The 15,242-nt window shown below is 38.3% G+C and overlaps 2 protein-coding genes across 2 annotated transcripts; one reads left to right on the forward strand and one right to left on the reverse strand.

Annotated features, from left to right (window-relative positions):
- Nucleotides 1-2,005: 2,005 nt before the first annotated feature.
- On the forward strand, nucleotides 2,006-6,688 carry LOC122643662 (inositol monophosphatase 3-like). Its single transcript, XM_043837263.1, has 9 exons — nucleotides 2,006-2,021; nucleotides 2,125-2,180; nucleotides 2,683-2,763; nucleotides 2,907-3,010; nucleotides 3,108-3,192; nucleotides 3,524-3,578; nucleotides 3,674-3,717; nucleotides 6,279-6,538; nucleotides 6,633-6,688. Exons 1-8 carry the CDS (start codon nucleotides 2,006-2,008, stop codon nucleotides 6,471-6,473), a joined length of 636 nt encoding a protein of 211 aa, XP_043693198.1. The 3' UTR covers nucleotides 6,474-6,538; nucleotides 6,633-6,688.
- A 3,935-nt stretch (nucleotides 6,689-10,623) lies between these two features.
- Nucleotides 10,624-12,354, reverse strand: LOC122644054 (cytochrome b561 and DOMON domain-containing protein At5g47530-like). Its single transcript, XM_043837655.1, has 3 exons — nucleotides 11,696-12,354; nucleotides 11,327-11,581; nucleotides 10,624-11,222 (listed from the first exon to the last, which is right to left on the reverse strand). Exons 1-3 carry the CDS (start codon nucleotides 12,311-12,313, stop codon nucleotides 10,908-10,910), a joined length of 1,188 nt encoding a protein of 395 aa, XP_043693590.1. The 5' UTR covers nucleotides 12,314-12,354; the 3' UTR covers nucleotides 10,624-10,907.
- Nucleotides 12,355-15,242: the final 2,888 nt, after the last annotated feature.

Genomic DNA, 15,242 nt, shown 5'->3' on the forward strand with positions numbered 1-15,242 from the left:
TTAGCTAGTCTTTTAAGTCTTTAACAGTTAAGACTGCAAACTTTGGTTGTGTTTGTAGGATCCATCTGGTTTCAACTGGGACAAAGATGAAGTTTCAGATTTCCTCTTCCAAGATAAGATTTATTTATTTTTTAATCTCATGTGGACAAATTTGGCTTCTATATTGGCTCAGTATTATTATTCTTCTTGTTAAATGGGTGGGGTTGGGGGACCTTTAGAGGCTTCTTTTTGGTTCTAATGATCAAGAGGAAAGCAGCGAGATCTTTGAATTTGCAATTCTTGAGCAGAAGTTTGTATATGGTCCCCCTCCCTTATAGTCCCCTCAATGTTCCATCTTCCTTGCCTCTTATACCTAGTATTACTACTCTCCAATGACCATGGATCTTCTCCAATCACTTGAAAATACTAGCGAACAAAGTTTACATTGATATCTTTATAGATGCTTTTCCCTGATTTGATATGATAGGGTTAGGGTGACCAATGCCTAATAAATTTGGTCGGTCACCTTTCTTGATCCAGATCCAAATCCAACTGTTCATGCAAGTTTGTTAATAACAACTTTACATGTCTCTGAACCCTCCAAAAAATCTTATGTCATCTGGCTGATGAGAAGAGCTTTGGTTCTTATCGGTGACCCTCGAGCATGAAAGAGGGTAATTTTCACCACTTTTTGTTCATTTATGCCACGCCAACATAGCTGTCATAGTAAGAAGCAGGCGAAGCTGCAAAGGAAATCCCTGTAACCGAAGTCAGTGAAAAAAGAATGGGCAAGAGATCTCTATTTGGTCGCATGGTCTCTACGCAAGCGTTTGGGCCAATGGGTGAGCACACTTGGGTATCTACCCAGGGGGCAAAGCCGTTATCTCACGATGCCCTGTGAGAGGGCATAGGAAACACGAGCAAGTAGAGGTATTTTTCCCCAAAGGAAGTTATAACTTTGTGTTTTTGACTCTTGTGTATCAAAACTTTGAAGAAGATAAAATCTTATTATTTCACACGTGTACTTGAAAACATGTAATACAGTAAACTCTTCAGAATGATAATGGTAAACCAATTTTAAACTATTTTGAATTTTTTGGGAGACTGTTTTCTGTGTCGCAATGTAGGCTGCGGCCAGGCACATGGTCCTGCCACTCAGGGGGGTAGGGTGGTCATTGCACCCACCCCCATGTGCCTGGGCACAACTTGCGCTGCGCCCCAATTTTTTTTTACATTTTGAGACAATAAGGCGTGTAGATCCTCCCCTTACTAGCAGCTTGGGAAACCCTCTCTCTTACATTTTACACATGACATGGAGTTAAAGAACATAGACAAGGGTCAAAGGCCAATCAAAGTATAACTAGTTTGTCCAGTTCGGTAGTGACCAGGGCTTTAAGAATCGGCGCATTGGATCGTAAATCACCGATTCATTGCCCCAATCTCTGATGAATTGATACAGTTGATTCTTGAATAGAAACATGAACCATTAGTTGTGTCCTAGTCTGAATGATCCAGTCAATGACATGTGAGATCGGGTTAATTTTCACTCATTGGTTTTGAATATCGTATGTCTATACCTTGTGTTTATCATGTTCTCTATCTGTTTAATGTATCTTGATTTCTTTTGTTTGGCGTTGGGTGCGGATGAATGAATAGCCTTCTTTGTACCTAAAAAATAAAAAAAAATAAAAAAAAATACAATCATTAGAATATTTCTCGGATCTACCCGCCCCGCCGTCATTAGTCACCACGTCTTAAAATCCTGCCAGTGACCTTTGAAACCTTAACAGCAAATTTTAAACTTTCGCGCTCCCTGTGAAGGAAGATCACTGGAGATTCTTGAGGTGTTCTTGCAACTTTACGTGAAGTGCTTCCCAATTCGCTCATTCTCTACCATACTTCTCACCCTGACGCCCGATTCAGAAAGAAGACCTTGGGCCTCGGCCCTGCTTTTTTCGTCCTTTCTTTCTGATATACTCTCCTACTAACTGAAACAAACAACGGAAGCCAGACTCAAAGCGGCAATATGGATGGTTCAAACGGTACGGATTCTGAGATTATCTTCTCCTCTTTCTCGTTTCGTTAATTACTTCCCAGTTTCTATTGAATTATGTGCTCAAATTTGTTTTCTTTTTACATGAACAGATTCCCTCGAGGAGTTCCTTGTCATTGCGGTTGGTGCAACGAAGAGAGCCGGAGAGGTGTTCTCGAAAACATTGTTTCTTATATTACTCCCCACTTTTTCGTTTAATGAATGCACCAAGTTTCTCATATAAAACCTCAAATCTTGCCCTTCTTTTTCCTGGGTTTTTCAGATAATTCGAAGAAGATTTTATGAGACGAAGCGCGAGTGGAGTATAAAGGCCAGGTATCTTTCTGCCTTTAGAAATACCATTTGGGTTTCTTCGGCCATTTCCATTGCTCAAGAGAAAAAAGTTTACATTAATAGTAAAAGTTGAAGCGACTGAGCTTATGTGCGTTTATGAGTTACCACGAATCCCTCTTGTATTTCTAAAATTAGGAGGTGGGGGAATAAAGATTTCTAAAATCAAATTATCTCACGCATTTTCAATTTTCTTTTCCTTTCCAATAAATGCGAATTTCATTCCACTAAGGTGAACCTAAGAGAGTTAGCTGTGGAATCCTGCGCCACAGAGGAAAAGAGCAGTATGCAGATTTAAAAATTTTCTATTTCCAATGTAGGTGGATCTGGTCACGGAAACGGATAAGGTTTGCGAGGATCTCATATTTAATCATCTTAAGCAGCATTTCCCCGAGCATAAGGCAACCAATTTCATTTAAGGGAAAAATTTTTAAAAGTTTGAATCTTTTTAGAGTATTGGTCTTTGCATTCTGGATTGTTTGTGTTTTCTTGAATATAACTGTGTTTTATCTTTCTTTTCTCTCTATTTTCTTGATTTTTGTAGTTCATTGGAGAAGAGACAACTGCTGCGTGTGGTAGCACAGAACTGACCGATCAGCCGACTTGGATTGTTGACCCACTTAATGGGACAACTAATTTTGTTCATGGGTAAACTATGAATTCTTCTGTTTTGGGTCATCCTTCTTCCTTACTTTTTTCTGTTATCATTTAACTGATGTTGTTTCATTGGTTTAATTCCATGAAAGTTTCCCTTTGTTTGTGTGTCTATTGGTCTCACAATTGGGAAGGTTCCTACTGTTGGTGTTGTTTACAATCCAATAATGGAGGAGGTGAGTCTGCATTCTTGGTGGCCTTTCATCCATCAATGCCATAGTATTCAGGGATCAGGACTGACAGGACAGTGTGTATTTGAGGAACTCATTTGATGGGCCATCATTCCAGTCTTAATAAAACCTAGGAATGTAATTCTGGGGGCAAAAGTGTGAAGGGTTTTATGTTCTATGTCATTTCACTGCTGCCTGCCAAGGTTTTGGAAATTGAATTCTCATTAGGTTGAACGTATTGTCTCTGAGAAGTCAATTATTTGTCTTCTCTGCATTTTATTCAGGAGATTCAAGAGGGTTTATTGATTCATTTAAATGTGTTACTTTTGATGTGTAGCTTTTTACTGGTATTTGTGGGAAAGGTGCTTTTCTAAACGGGACTCCTATAAAAGGTGAACGTAATCCCTTCATGTCCAGCATATTTCTCCATGACCACAAATCCTGCTATATGTCCTAACTGCACTGTGCTAACACTTGAAACCTGCAGTGTCAACACAAACTGAACTGGTGAAGTCGCTCCTTGCAACAGAAGTATGTGAATCTACAATGAACAGCTTAAGTGATAAAAAATTATAGGAACTGTGATAATTTGCACAAGTAATTCCTATGCCACATATGTGACTGCTTCTACTACATATTAGACGAATTTCCATTAGTCTAACTTTGTGGGCAAACTGGGGTTAGTTTGTCTCTGTAAGCTTTTTTGTTTTAACCACTGAAATACAATTATATTTAGTTTACTGGTTCCTGCTTTGTAGGTTGACCTGTCCATTTGCTAACTCCAATCTCCTTGCGTTGTTACTGAAATAGTGTCGAAAGCATTAATGACCTATTAATCTCAATTGTTAAAATTGTGTGTTGCTGACAAATATTTTTTTTATTCATTTAAATGACTTCCACTTCCAGATGGCTTCTAGGCTTATTCAGTTTTATGTTACAATATTAGTTAACAGTTGTAACCGTTTGAAGCAGTTCATTTTGCCATTCCAATTCTGCAGCGAATGGTTGGATTGGTCAGGGCAGACCATAAAGAGGACACTAGGATTTGTAGTTGAATTTTTTCCTTATGGGCTTTATGCTACTTGTATTGAATCATCAATATACGAGAGTGTTGGTAGATGCCGATAGCGAACCAACTCTAATCCCAGTTCCATAATACCAAACTCCACCCACAAGTTTTGAATGATGATAATGCCCTCCCCTACTTTTGAAAGATTCTATCAACCGTACCTAAGTGGCTAACGGTGTTAAAATAGCAGTTCAAAAGATGATATTACCCTTTAATTATCTAACCTCATATTTTTATTCCTTCTTCGTCTTCTGGTTTTTTTACCTTTTTTTTTTTTTTTTTTTTTTTCTTTCAACACAGATCTCTTCTTCTTCTGCCAGCACCACCATCATCGCCACCACTGCTGCCGCAGATCCTCTTGACACTGGTTCTTTAGTCAAACACCACTGGGGACACATACTTTGCATCCGAGAATAGGAGCTAAGCATCATCTATCCAGCCAAAGACATCATCGAATTTGTCAAAAGATAAAAACAAACCAGCAGAAACTGGAACAAAATTGATGCTCTGGCATTCATCAACGAAAATTCAAGGCATCCAAAATGAAACCGGCAAGACAGAGATATCTATACATTAGAACATTTCAACAGACTGAAACTGAAACCACAATTTCAAATGGTAAGCAAATTGTCATGGAAAAGACTGAACCAGGGCTCATCGTATTAGAAAATAAAACTCAACAATTGATCATGAGAGACGCAAAAATGTCATCTTTCAGCACTAAAATTATCCAAGCCAAACGTAACTCATACTTCAGAAGATGAAAAAGAAACTTACTTCTGGAAGTAGCTCAGTACCAAATGAATGCAGATCCAAGATACCAGGACTGAGCTCATCGGTTGACATTTGGTCTTCACCATTCTTCCTCAGGCTAGACAACCTTGAATCAAGCGGCGGAGTCGAAGGCACCGAAGAAAGCTCATTTTCTCCATGAATGCTCCTCTGCATATTCCAAAACGTTCCTGAACCCTGAACTCCTCTGCCGGCTTCATAATAACCAGAGTCCTGTTATCGATTCAAGAAAAAATAATGATCAAACTCGAAAAAACAGACTGATCAATCCAATGTCCGCCAAGAAAGGAAAGGAAAAAGAGATCGAGAACCTGTGGACCAGGAACATTTGCATTTGCATTTGGCGTCGGTGGTGGTGCTGGCGGTGGAAGAGGATCAACGGCGGCAGTGGTGGCGATGATGGCGGTGCTGGCAGAAGAAGAAACATAAAGAGGAAGAAGAGGAAACATGGTTTTGGGGTTGAAGAGGGCAAAATTGGAATAAAATTACATTAAGGGTAATTTGGGGTTTTAGAAAAATTGGAAATATCCACAGCATCACTTAATGGCGTTTTTTAACGATTAGAGTATAGTTGATAGAATCTTTCAAAAGCAGAGGAGGGCATTATTAATATTCAAAACTTGGGGGTGGGGTTTGAAATTATGGATACTTAGAGGGGAGGGGGATGATATTTCCCCTTTGAATAAAAGATGGATACATTTCGCATTAATCCAATCCATTTCTTTTTTTTTTTTTTGGGTAAGTTAATCCAATCCATTTCACTGCAGTTGTCATGTTGGCCTTCTATTTCAATTATCTTGACTATGGTGAAGGCCAATTCTTTTTCAGTCTTAAGATAGTACAGCATTTTAAAGGCCAAAGTTATGTGCATACAACTTAGACTTCATTATATTAAATTGCATGTGGACCTCCTCATTGAACCCTTCATACCAAACTTTCTGCATCTTAGCAAAACAGTATACAGGCCTGAAAGATCATACATTTCCCCAAGAAAAGACAACAAGAAAAAGGAAACAAGAAGAAGATGAAAAGTTAAAGAAGGGAATAGAAAGAATACTACAGGAGTAGAAAATGTTGTGAGTTTTTTATGTTTGGTTGACTTCAAGTGTTTCTGGTCTTGTGTGAAACCAAGCTTCAAGAATATAGGATCTTTCAAGTTAGTGAAAATCACAAGTATTTTACTGTATGGCATGCAGTGTTATTCATTAGCATTTACTTTCTGCATGAGCAGGTTGGCAAAATGTGTGACAAATTTATAGTCAATTCACCCACAAAAATAATTAATACCTTACTTTTCAAGGTAAAATCACTTCTTCAAATGGAACATATTGGGACTTCAATTAGATGTAGAAGTTTGGCATGCATAGTAATTTTTTTTCAGATTATCAGGTGCGATCGCTTTGGACGAGTAGTTCCTGTGCATTAAATCTCTGTGGTATTGCATGGGGTAAGGATTGACCTCTTTTATGAGCTCGGATTTGGGGGTCCTTGGTATGTCTTTGAAAGATAGTCATTTGTTTAAGTTTTGTTTCTACAATGAACTTTGATGTGATTCATGATTTAATTGCTGGGCTTCGGCACTCAGGGATGTGGCAGGTGGAGCTGTAATTGTTCAAGAAGCTGGTGGACTGGTTTTTGATCCGCAAGTACCAAAATCTCTGGATTTTTTTTGTTTCCTTTTAAATTTCTGTGTGTTAGGAAAAGGGAACCTTCCCATTCTGCATACCAAGCAGGCAACATGGGTGAACACATTGTTCTGTTGCTCAAGGTTCAAATGAACATAGGACATTAGCACTACAACCTGTGGTTTCAAAAACCGGATGGAATCCGTGGAATAGGCTGATTCGAATTCGAATGGAATGGAGGCCAATTCCAATTTCAGCCGATTCTCTACGAAATTAAATGGATCGGCAAAGAAGTTAATGAAATCTCCATTTCTGATTGTTTATCTCCTTTTGATTAAAAAAAACCTCTGTTTTGACCAAATCCACATGTTTCTTGGCACAAAAACTCCAGACATCTAAGATCTGAAGGAATCTATCCTCCTCTGATCCCTTTTTCCTTTGGTCTGGAGGATTCCGGCTGATTTGATTCGAAATCAATGGAGAGTGGAGACTGATACGATGCCCTTTTTCAAGTTTTAAAACCTTGCTACAACCTGGAGAATCAGAAATCCATCTTTAAACTCAACTACCCAACCGAGTCATCAGTTTGTAGTGACCATAATGTCATTTATTCTCAAGAGTAGTCAAGATTTTCTCATGTGCTTTGCTCGAGGTTTTTAACAGAGCAACGTTTGTTTGGATCAGGTCTGGCTGTGATTTTGACATCACATCTCGGAGAGTGGCAGCTTCAAATCCTCATCTCCAGTATGACTTTGTTTTGGCTTTGACGCAAGAAGACTAATGTAGAAGTAATTCAACTAAGAACCACTTTATTGTAGGATCGATGATAGGCCAACAGTAGATTCCAGCAACAATGATCTTAGACTCTAGTTGAGTGATGAACCAATTAGTAGTATTCTCTAGTTTATAGATCTTTTGACCAGCAGCAACAGTGAAGCTTCTATTGTATTTCAGATGTAGATTAACTTACAATACAATATAGTAGAATGTACGAATGAAACAGAAACAATAGAGAAGGGGAAGAAGGGGGGATAGGTATGGTTCTCTCACCCACAACCTCTCACATTAAATGTCTCTCACATCCATTGCACAAAGCAACATTCCATGTTTTTTATTTAAATCTAAAATCATTGGTTGATCAATGTGATCAATGTAGCCGACTCCATTTAGTTGAGATAAGGCTGAGTTGTTGTTGTTGGCTAATCAATATACCCTCTTGCCTTTATTTATAATTATAGCATGGTTACAAAATAGTAACTCCCGTTCTAGCCATTGGGATTTGGAACAGAATACAAAAATAGAAACCAAAAAACAGAGACTGAAATAGAAAATTAAGAAAATAGAAATTTCTAAATAAAAACCAAGCCTACTTTTCAAACCTGAACTTAGAAACTATATCTAAGTAGGGGCGTTGTTCTCTGTGCCGCAGCAGTTGGAGGCTGTGCCCAGGCACATGGGGGTGGGCACAATGACCACCCTGCCCCTGCACAGGCTGCCCATGTGCCTGGGTTCAGCCTGCGCTATGGCACAGAGAACATTCTCCCATCTAACTATTATATGGAAACAAAAGTAATTAAAAATAAAAAGTAGTTAAAATAGATAGTAAAATATTGTCTTCCACGTAAGTCAATATTCTGGACTGGGCTGCCTCCCATAGCAGATGAATCCAACAATTACACTGGGCTGGTTTTGGGGCCTTGTTCATGCGGCTAAACATGGACCTGTGATAAGACACTTCAACCATTTGGAAATTAGAGGTCTTCAGCTAGTCATATTTATAATTTGTACTCTTTACTCAACCTGTGGGTTCCAAATTCTATACATTTCTCCAATTGGATTACAAAAGGGTGAGGAACCAATTTAGAAGTGGGTATAGAAGAATCAAATAAACTATTGATCAAGAACTCTAAATACCCATTGTTACTAGTTGGCTGCTTGTAGTAAGAGGGCTCAAGGATTTGCCTTCAGTGGCTCTGACTCCCCGTCGAGTAACAACAGCTTTGCTAATTGCTAGAGAGGAGACAGCAGGGGACGAGGGTGAGCAACTTCTTAAACCATATTGCTGTGATTCTATTCTGGAGACACCCCTCCCCTCCCCTCCTTTCAGCCCATCCCATTGGGTGCGAAATCAGTCAAGATAAGATGGGCAAGTAGGCTAGTCCAAATTTCACAGGTCTGATTCAAGACTCAGAAATTTCCTTCTACATGAAGAGGGCACTATTGTAGGACGATTCATGAGTAGCACAAAACAAAGCCGGGCTAGTTTTACTGAGCTCCCTTAAGTTATAAGGGTACCCTTCATTGAAATTGATCATGTCCAAATTACTTATTCTAGCCCACTTGGCTTAAGCATAAAAAATAATTGCTTTTGCCCTATTCTAGCCCATTCAAGTGGATTCTCTGAAAACTGTAAATCATAAGGGTACCCTTCATTGAAATCTTTGTGCTTAAGGACACAAATTATAATTGCTTTTACCCTATTCTGGTAAGTACATGTTTGAAAACTTGGACTCCATTGTTCAAATTTTTATCTACCAAGGTAACACAAATCCAGACCTGTTAAGCTTTATGTTGTGATTAATTGAGATAAATCCAGAAGAGATGAGATGCTTCCTATTATTGATAATACGTATGGAACATAAAATAAAAAGTAGATATGGTTTGTTGGATTTTTCATTGGACATTATTGTTGTTATGTGGGGGGTATTGGTTAGTGCAAACATGTGGAAGCTATACCTACTACTTCAAAATTCAATTATGCATGTGTCTTTCAAATTAATATGTTCAAAATCATCATCATCATCATTAAAAAAAAAATTAAGTTGTTCAAAAGATAGACTTATGCATGTATATCTTGATCATTTTGGAAAAAAAGAACATTGTTGGGTCACGTGGTTTCTGTGCTCAGACATAAGAGTGTGAAATTACCGTCCAGCCCCTTCTAAAATAAAAAATCTCATTCAAGTTGATACCTTGTATGTGTTCTCATTGACCCACCCATTGGTGTAGGGCTACACGACCAAGCAACGATCTCTTGCCCATTTTTCAAATTAAGATTAAGATAAATGTATCAAGGAATTTCTGTATATCCCTTCTAAGATAGTTTTCTTTTGTCTGATACCTTGCAGAGACAAAGGAGACATAGATTCAATACAAAATTTATTCATTTCTATGCTCCATTGCAAGATAAAATAATCTTGTTAGTATCCATGTAAATGATCTTTCAAACGCAATCCGCGATAATGGAAACTCCTTGATCGAAAACCCAATTCCAATAATGCACTTCTCGAATTGAGAAAGTGGAATTGATTGACGTTCCATATTTGAACTCATTAAATCCCAATTCACATCATTATGCTTGATGAAAGGAATGAGTGAAACCCCAATAGAAAAATATTAAAAGGAAAAAATGCTTTGAAAATGAACATGTTCTCATGCAATAGTCATGAATTTTTAGACGGTATCGAGCTGGACAACCTATTCTTCTCAAATACCCTGATTTAACGCCAAAGAATTTCCTGCCACTATCATATTGGATTCATCTCTACTTTAATGAAGGTTGAATACTTGAAAATATTATGGTGGTGATATTCTTGTTTTTCATATGAACAATGTGAACTGATAATCTTGTACCTAACATTATAATCTTGTTACCTAAATATATCTAACATTCAACCTAGATTACATTGCCGCATAGTTTGACTATTGCATCTCAATAATAATAATCAGGTCAAAGGAAAATCTAACCTCACATTCAATTCTCGAAATGTCCCTCAAATCGCTTTAACCCTAAAATCGTAACTCAGTTGGTAAAGATTAACACCTCACAATTAAGAGATCATGAGTTCAACTCTAATTGATGCAACATTGTCATCAATTAGAAATATCGATTGTACCCGAAGAGATGCCTTGGCATCAAACCAGATCAGCTGATCCACATGAATCCCTAGCTTAAGGAAATATCCAAGTACCAAAACCTCTGTATAAAACATCAAAGATTCAAGATACAGCAACTGTATAGAAAAGGGTGTACCAAGAAAAGAAGTAAAGAAAAAGATAAATACAAGCATCCCAGAAGATATGACAACCATCTCCCCAATACCACTCTACACTGTAAGAAAGAAAGAATAGCTTCTAACCTAAGCAGATCCCTCAATAATAATACATAGCAAGGGACAAACAAAACTGTCTCTGGACAAAACCCAGATCAGTCTCTCTCTGTCTTTCTCTCTAATCTACACTCCTGGTGTAGCACCATATCCATTCACTCCATTCGCACCATGGTGAGATTTTTCTGTGCTTCTTGACTTCCTCCTCTTCAGAACAATAACCCAAGTAATGGCCTCCAGGATCAATGCAATGATGCCCAAAATGACAATAATACCAATGTAAGCTTTCTTCCACTTCTTCTCAGGGTCCAAAATATCAAAGCCCTTGAAGATGTTGATGATGCTGAGGATGATGACACAGTATCCAACAGAGTGATGGTATATGTTCCAGTATAGACGGAGCTTGTGTTCTTTCTTGGGCCTCAAAAGCAGGGCAAACACCTGCAAAAACCCAAATTTCTCTCTTAGAAAGCTACTCATGTATGCAAGTCTTTTTAGTTGCAGATGTTCAAAATAGAGGAGATTATGTGTTTGTGTTTTTGTACCTGAAGAGTTCCAAGAACAAAGAGGGTAATCCCAATGTTTCTGTGAGCATCATATTGAACACCAGAAGATTCACCACCAAGTTTGAGACCTGTTGCCCATCCAGCAACCCCAACTACATATGCAGAGGTTTGACAAGCAGCGTGGAGATAAAACCAGGCTGGATCTGCTGCCTTGAACACCTTCAAGTACCTTGCTGTCATGGCACCAATAGGTAATAGGATACCCCAGCTTACAGCATTCAATACTCCATGAACCTGAAGAAAGCCAAATCAGTTACATTAGAGATGGGTTTTGGGAACCAATTAATTAACAGGACTTGGGCATTCACAGAAATCAAATTTGTTCAGATCTTTAATTTGGGGACTCACGTTCTTTCTTCTGGTTTTAGAGTTTCCTCCTGAAGAAGTAGTAGTTGATCCAGACAGGAAATTCAAACTCCCTGCAGATGCAAGGTTATTTCCTGAAGTTACATGACTCTGAGGAGTATTCCCCGAAAGCGGACCATCTTGCCAGAGATGATTCACCGTGGTACTGTTCTTAGGGAGCGTCACGGTTGCATAGATGATCATTTCGTTAGTCACAAGCTGTGCTGAGATATTGGAGACAGAAAAACTCAGGCTGCTCTGCTGCAACGTTGTTCGGTAACCAGTTATGGAGGATGTGTAAGCAAGCATGGATCCATTACTGTGTTGGTAAGCAACGAGAGCCTGTGCCCCAACCATCTGCGCCGTAGATCCAGGATTGATTGCCCAAGCAACCCATCGGGATGAAGAGACTCCGGTATGTCTATAAGCAATATCGACAGTTCCGGATGATGGCTTGTAAGTCCAGTAGAGGAAAGAGTTGAGGACAGGGAGATCGCTGCACTTGCTAAAGGCTATGTTGCTACTAGAGAAGGTATAGCTTGAACACGATTGAGCAGAGGAAGAGAGAAACAGAGATAGAAGAACACAAAACAACAGAACATGTTTCAAAGTTCTAGCCATGGTGGACTGGTTTCGTTGGATTTCTGTTTCTGGGTACGGGGTTTAAAAATTAAAAAGGGCTCGATGATCCAGAGAGAAAAATTTGTTTAAGTACCCAGAAACACCAAGAACCAAAATTTAGTTGAGGTGAGGATTGAAACAGGAAAATTGAGGAATACCCAGATGAGATTTCAAGCCCTTTTCCTCCTAGGCAGTGAGGATTCTTGGCGAGGGATTCACAAGAAGATGTAAGAAGGGGAGAGGTGGGTTGTGAAGAAGCGTGTTGAGGGAGAATGGGTATTTAAGGAGAGAGAGTTGGAGGGGGTTGTTGACTGGTCGGGCATGGAAGGTTCTATATTTTATTATAACTGTAGAGAGTAGAGAAAATACAGGAATTTGTAAGCTCAGAGTAGATAAACAGTAAGAGAAGGAACCCCTTTCCAACTTGGATTCCAAGATCCTAATTCCCAATTCCTGGTTCTCTTGTGCTTTACTTTTTGGGGTTTTTTTAAACTAGTCGAAAAATCTTCTATTAAATAGTAGGTAACCTATCTATTGATCTTCTTGGTTAGTTCTTTCACTTTCCATTCCAGACGGCCAGAGCCCAACTACTCTTTCCTCTTTTTCCACCTGTACTCACTTGAAGTTGAAAGCATTAAACTTTGGCCGCAGAAGTTTGACACCAGTAGTGGAAGCCAAAATTTTCAACGGCTATTTTTTCCATACGGTAGGAAACTTTGGAGTGAGGAAGACTTCCGAGTGCTCCTTAGTCCTTACTCCTTGTCTGGTCACTGGTGAGGGTTTAATTTTGTTAATACATTCTATACATATTTTTTTGTACTCAGACAACAGAATTGCGTAGGGTGGGCGTCACGGTTATAGGTATCGGTATCCATGGCTGTATCGGTCACCTACGGATCGGATGTAAATTAAAAGAAGTCACTTTTCGGCCATACTTCGAATCCCTATGACGATATTGATACGTATCAGTTGATATGTCAATATAATGTTGATACTTATAACAACAGGGTTCTAGCCTTTGTCCCGGGACTCGGGACTACAAGGTTATGGGTATCGGCATTGGTGTCTATACCGGTCATTGTTGATCCTAATACTGATACCAATACATTACGGATTGGTTTGTATCAAATCATATCAGTTGGTATCAGATTCAAATTTAAAAACAGTACAGTTTTTAGCGGATACTTTCGATTTATAACAATATTGATACGTATACAGCTGATATGACATGGATATCTAATCCATGCTAGCTTAGGAAAAAATTTTGCTGCTACATTTTACCCTCCTAGGTAAATTTTTGTTTCTTGCTTTTTTTTTTGGTTCCCTAAGAGAGGGATTGATACGTAGGGTGTTGATCGAGACAAATCTATACTAGTATCGGTACCAAAGGTACCAATTCCAGTATTGTGCCATTTAGTTAACGGGATCAAACTTATGTCTTGATCCCGGTAATTAACGTGATGGGATGGTACCGGTTTCAAAACGGTTCTAACCATTGTTAAAAAAGGAGAAGAGCTTCAATGGTTCCTAACGAAATGTTCCGTTATTAGTGTTGTGGATTTTTTTTATTTTTATGAGATTTAAGGTGTCCCTTACTTTAAAAAACAAAGTAGCATACCAAACCATGAAACAATTTTTATAGTAATTGAAAAAAAGTCCATCAGTTGAAACTTCCAAGAGAGAAAATATCACCCAAATACATCAAACTAACCAGTATTTCGGTACAAGTATTGTTGGGAATCATGTCCTAGAACCATCCCGTCCCATTTATTATGGACTCGGCTCTTGTGCAGTCGTGGCGGGAGCTGCACAGTGCAGCACCAAAACCACCCCAAATACAGGGGGGGAGGTGGTCATTTCACATGTGGGGCCCAGGTGGGACCCACCTGTGAAATGACTACCTTACCCTTGATTTTCCTGTAGTTTAGCGGTGCTACACATATGCAGCTCCCACCACGACTGCATAAAATCTTTTTCCATTTATTATTCAATACCAAAATCAAATCCCAATACCGTCCCATATAATAATGAGACAATCCAATACCGAGTTTTAGTGGGATGGTTTTGAGACGGTTCTTGGTTCTGATCCTAAATTAACACCCTTAATTGATATATGGGAGAAGATGCATTATAATTTTTGTATGCAGGGATTCAGAAGATGAGGGAGGAGAAGGTGTCAGAGTGTGGGATGACATGTATATTGGTAGCGTGCACATTATTTTATTTTCTTTTCCCTTTATGGGAAGAAATTTTGTAATACCTTCAGGTTTGTCGAGAGTGTGTACATATAGACAAACTAAATATATATTTTGAAAAAAAAATGGAGGACAAGGTATAAATTGTCCTCAAATATAGATTTAAATTTGAGAAGATTGTAACCAAAGTAATGAACTATAAAAAGTTGTAAAATTATAGTTTTACCATTTTAAGTTTACATTTTTTTCAAAGGGTAAATCTTGTCACTTATCATAGATATTGCATTAAATAAGTATTAATTTTTTGAAAATTTTTTTACCCCCACTTTAAATAGTACATTGCATAGCTTTTGAAAAAAAAACAAGGGGCACTTAAAAGAAGTTTACAGCTTCTTAGTTTACCACTTTAACTAGACCAGGTTGCACCTTTCAAATTTAAGTTTGTCGAACTAAATCAAAATATTATTTTACATCATGCATATAAAATCATAAATCATAAATCATGACTGAGTGCCTCTTCATTGGCCATTGATGGAAACCTAGAATTACAAAAAACCTATTAAGGCCATTTCGAATAATTATGCATAGCATACATCCTCCATCCAATATATGGTATGGGGAAATGATAACCTCACAATTGATGCCTGTCAATTGATGTCAAAAAATAATTTAAATATTTTTTTATTTCGCCATAACCTATTTAAGGGCATAGTTTGAAAACTCGTCGAGATTTC

This window comes from Telopea speciosissima, chromosome 10 (assembly GCF_018873765.1).
Source record: "Telopea speciosissima isolate NSW1024214 ecotype Mountain lineage chromosome 10, Tspe_v1, whole genome shotgun sequence".
Taxonomy (NCBI): Eukaryota; Viridiplantae; Streptophyta; class Magnoliopsida; order Proteales; family Proteaceae; genus Telopea; species Telopea speciosissima.

Excerpts from the sequence above, each read along its gene's own strand:
- LOC122643662 (XM_043837263.1), top strand. Across the intron at positions 3,193-3,523 it reads ACAATCCAATAATGGAGGAG|CTTTTTACTGGTATTTGTGG; the intron begins GTGAGTCTGCAT and ends TTTGATGTGTAG. Across the intron at positions 3,579-3,673 it reads AAACGGGACTCCTATAAAAG|TGTCAACACAAACTGAACTG; the intron begins GTGAACGTAATC and ends TGAAACCTGCAG.
- LOC122644054 (XM_043837655.1), bottom strand. The coding sequence starts at position 12,313 with ATGGCTAGAACTTTGAAACATGTTCTGTTGTTTTGTGTTCTTCTATCT. Across the intron at positions 11,582-11,695 it reads CTAAAACCAGAAGAAAGAAC|GTTCATGGAGTATTGAATGC; the intron begins GTGAGTCCCCAA and ends GGCTTTCTTCAG. Across the intron at positions 11,223-11,326 it reads TTGTTCTTGGAACTCTTCAG|GTGTTTGCCCTGCTTTTGAG; the intron begins GTACAAAAACAC and ends GGGTTTTTGCAG.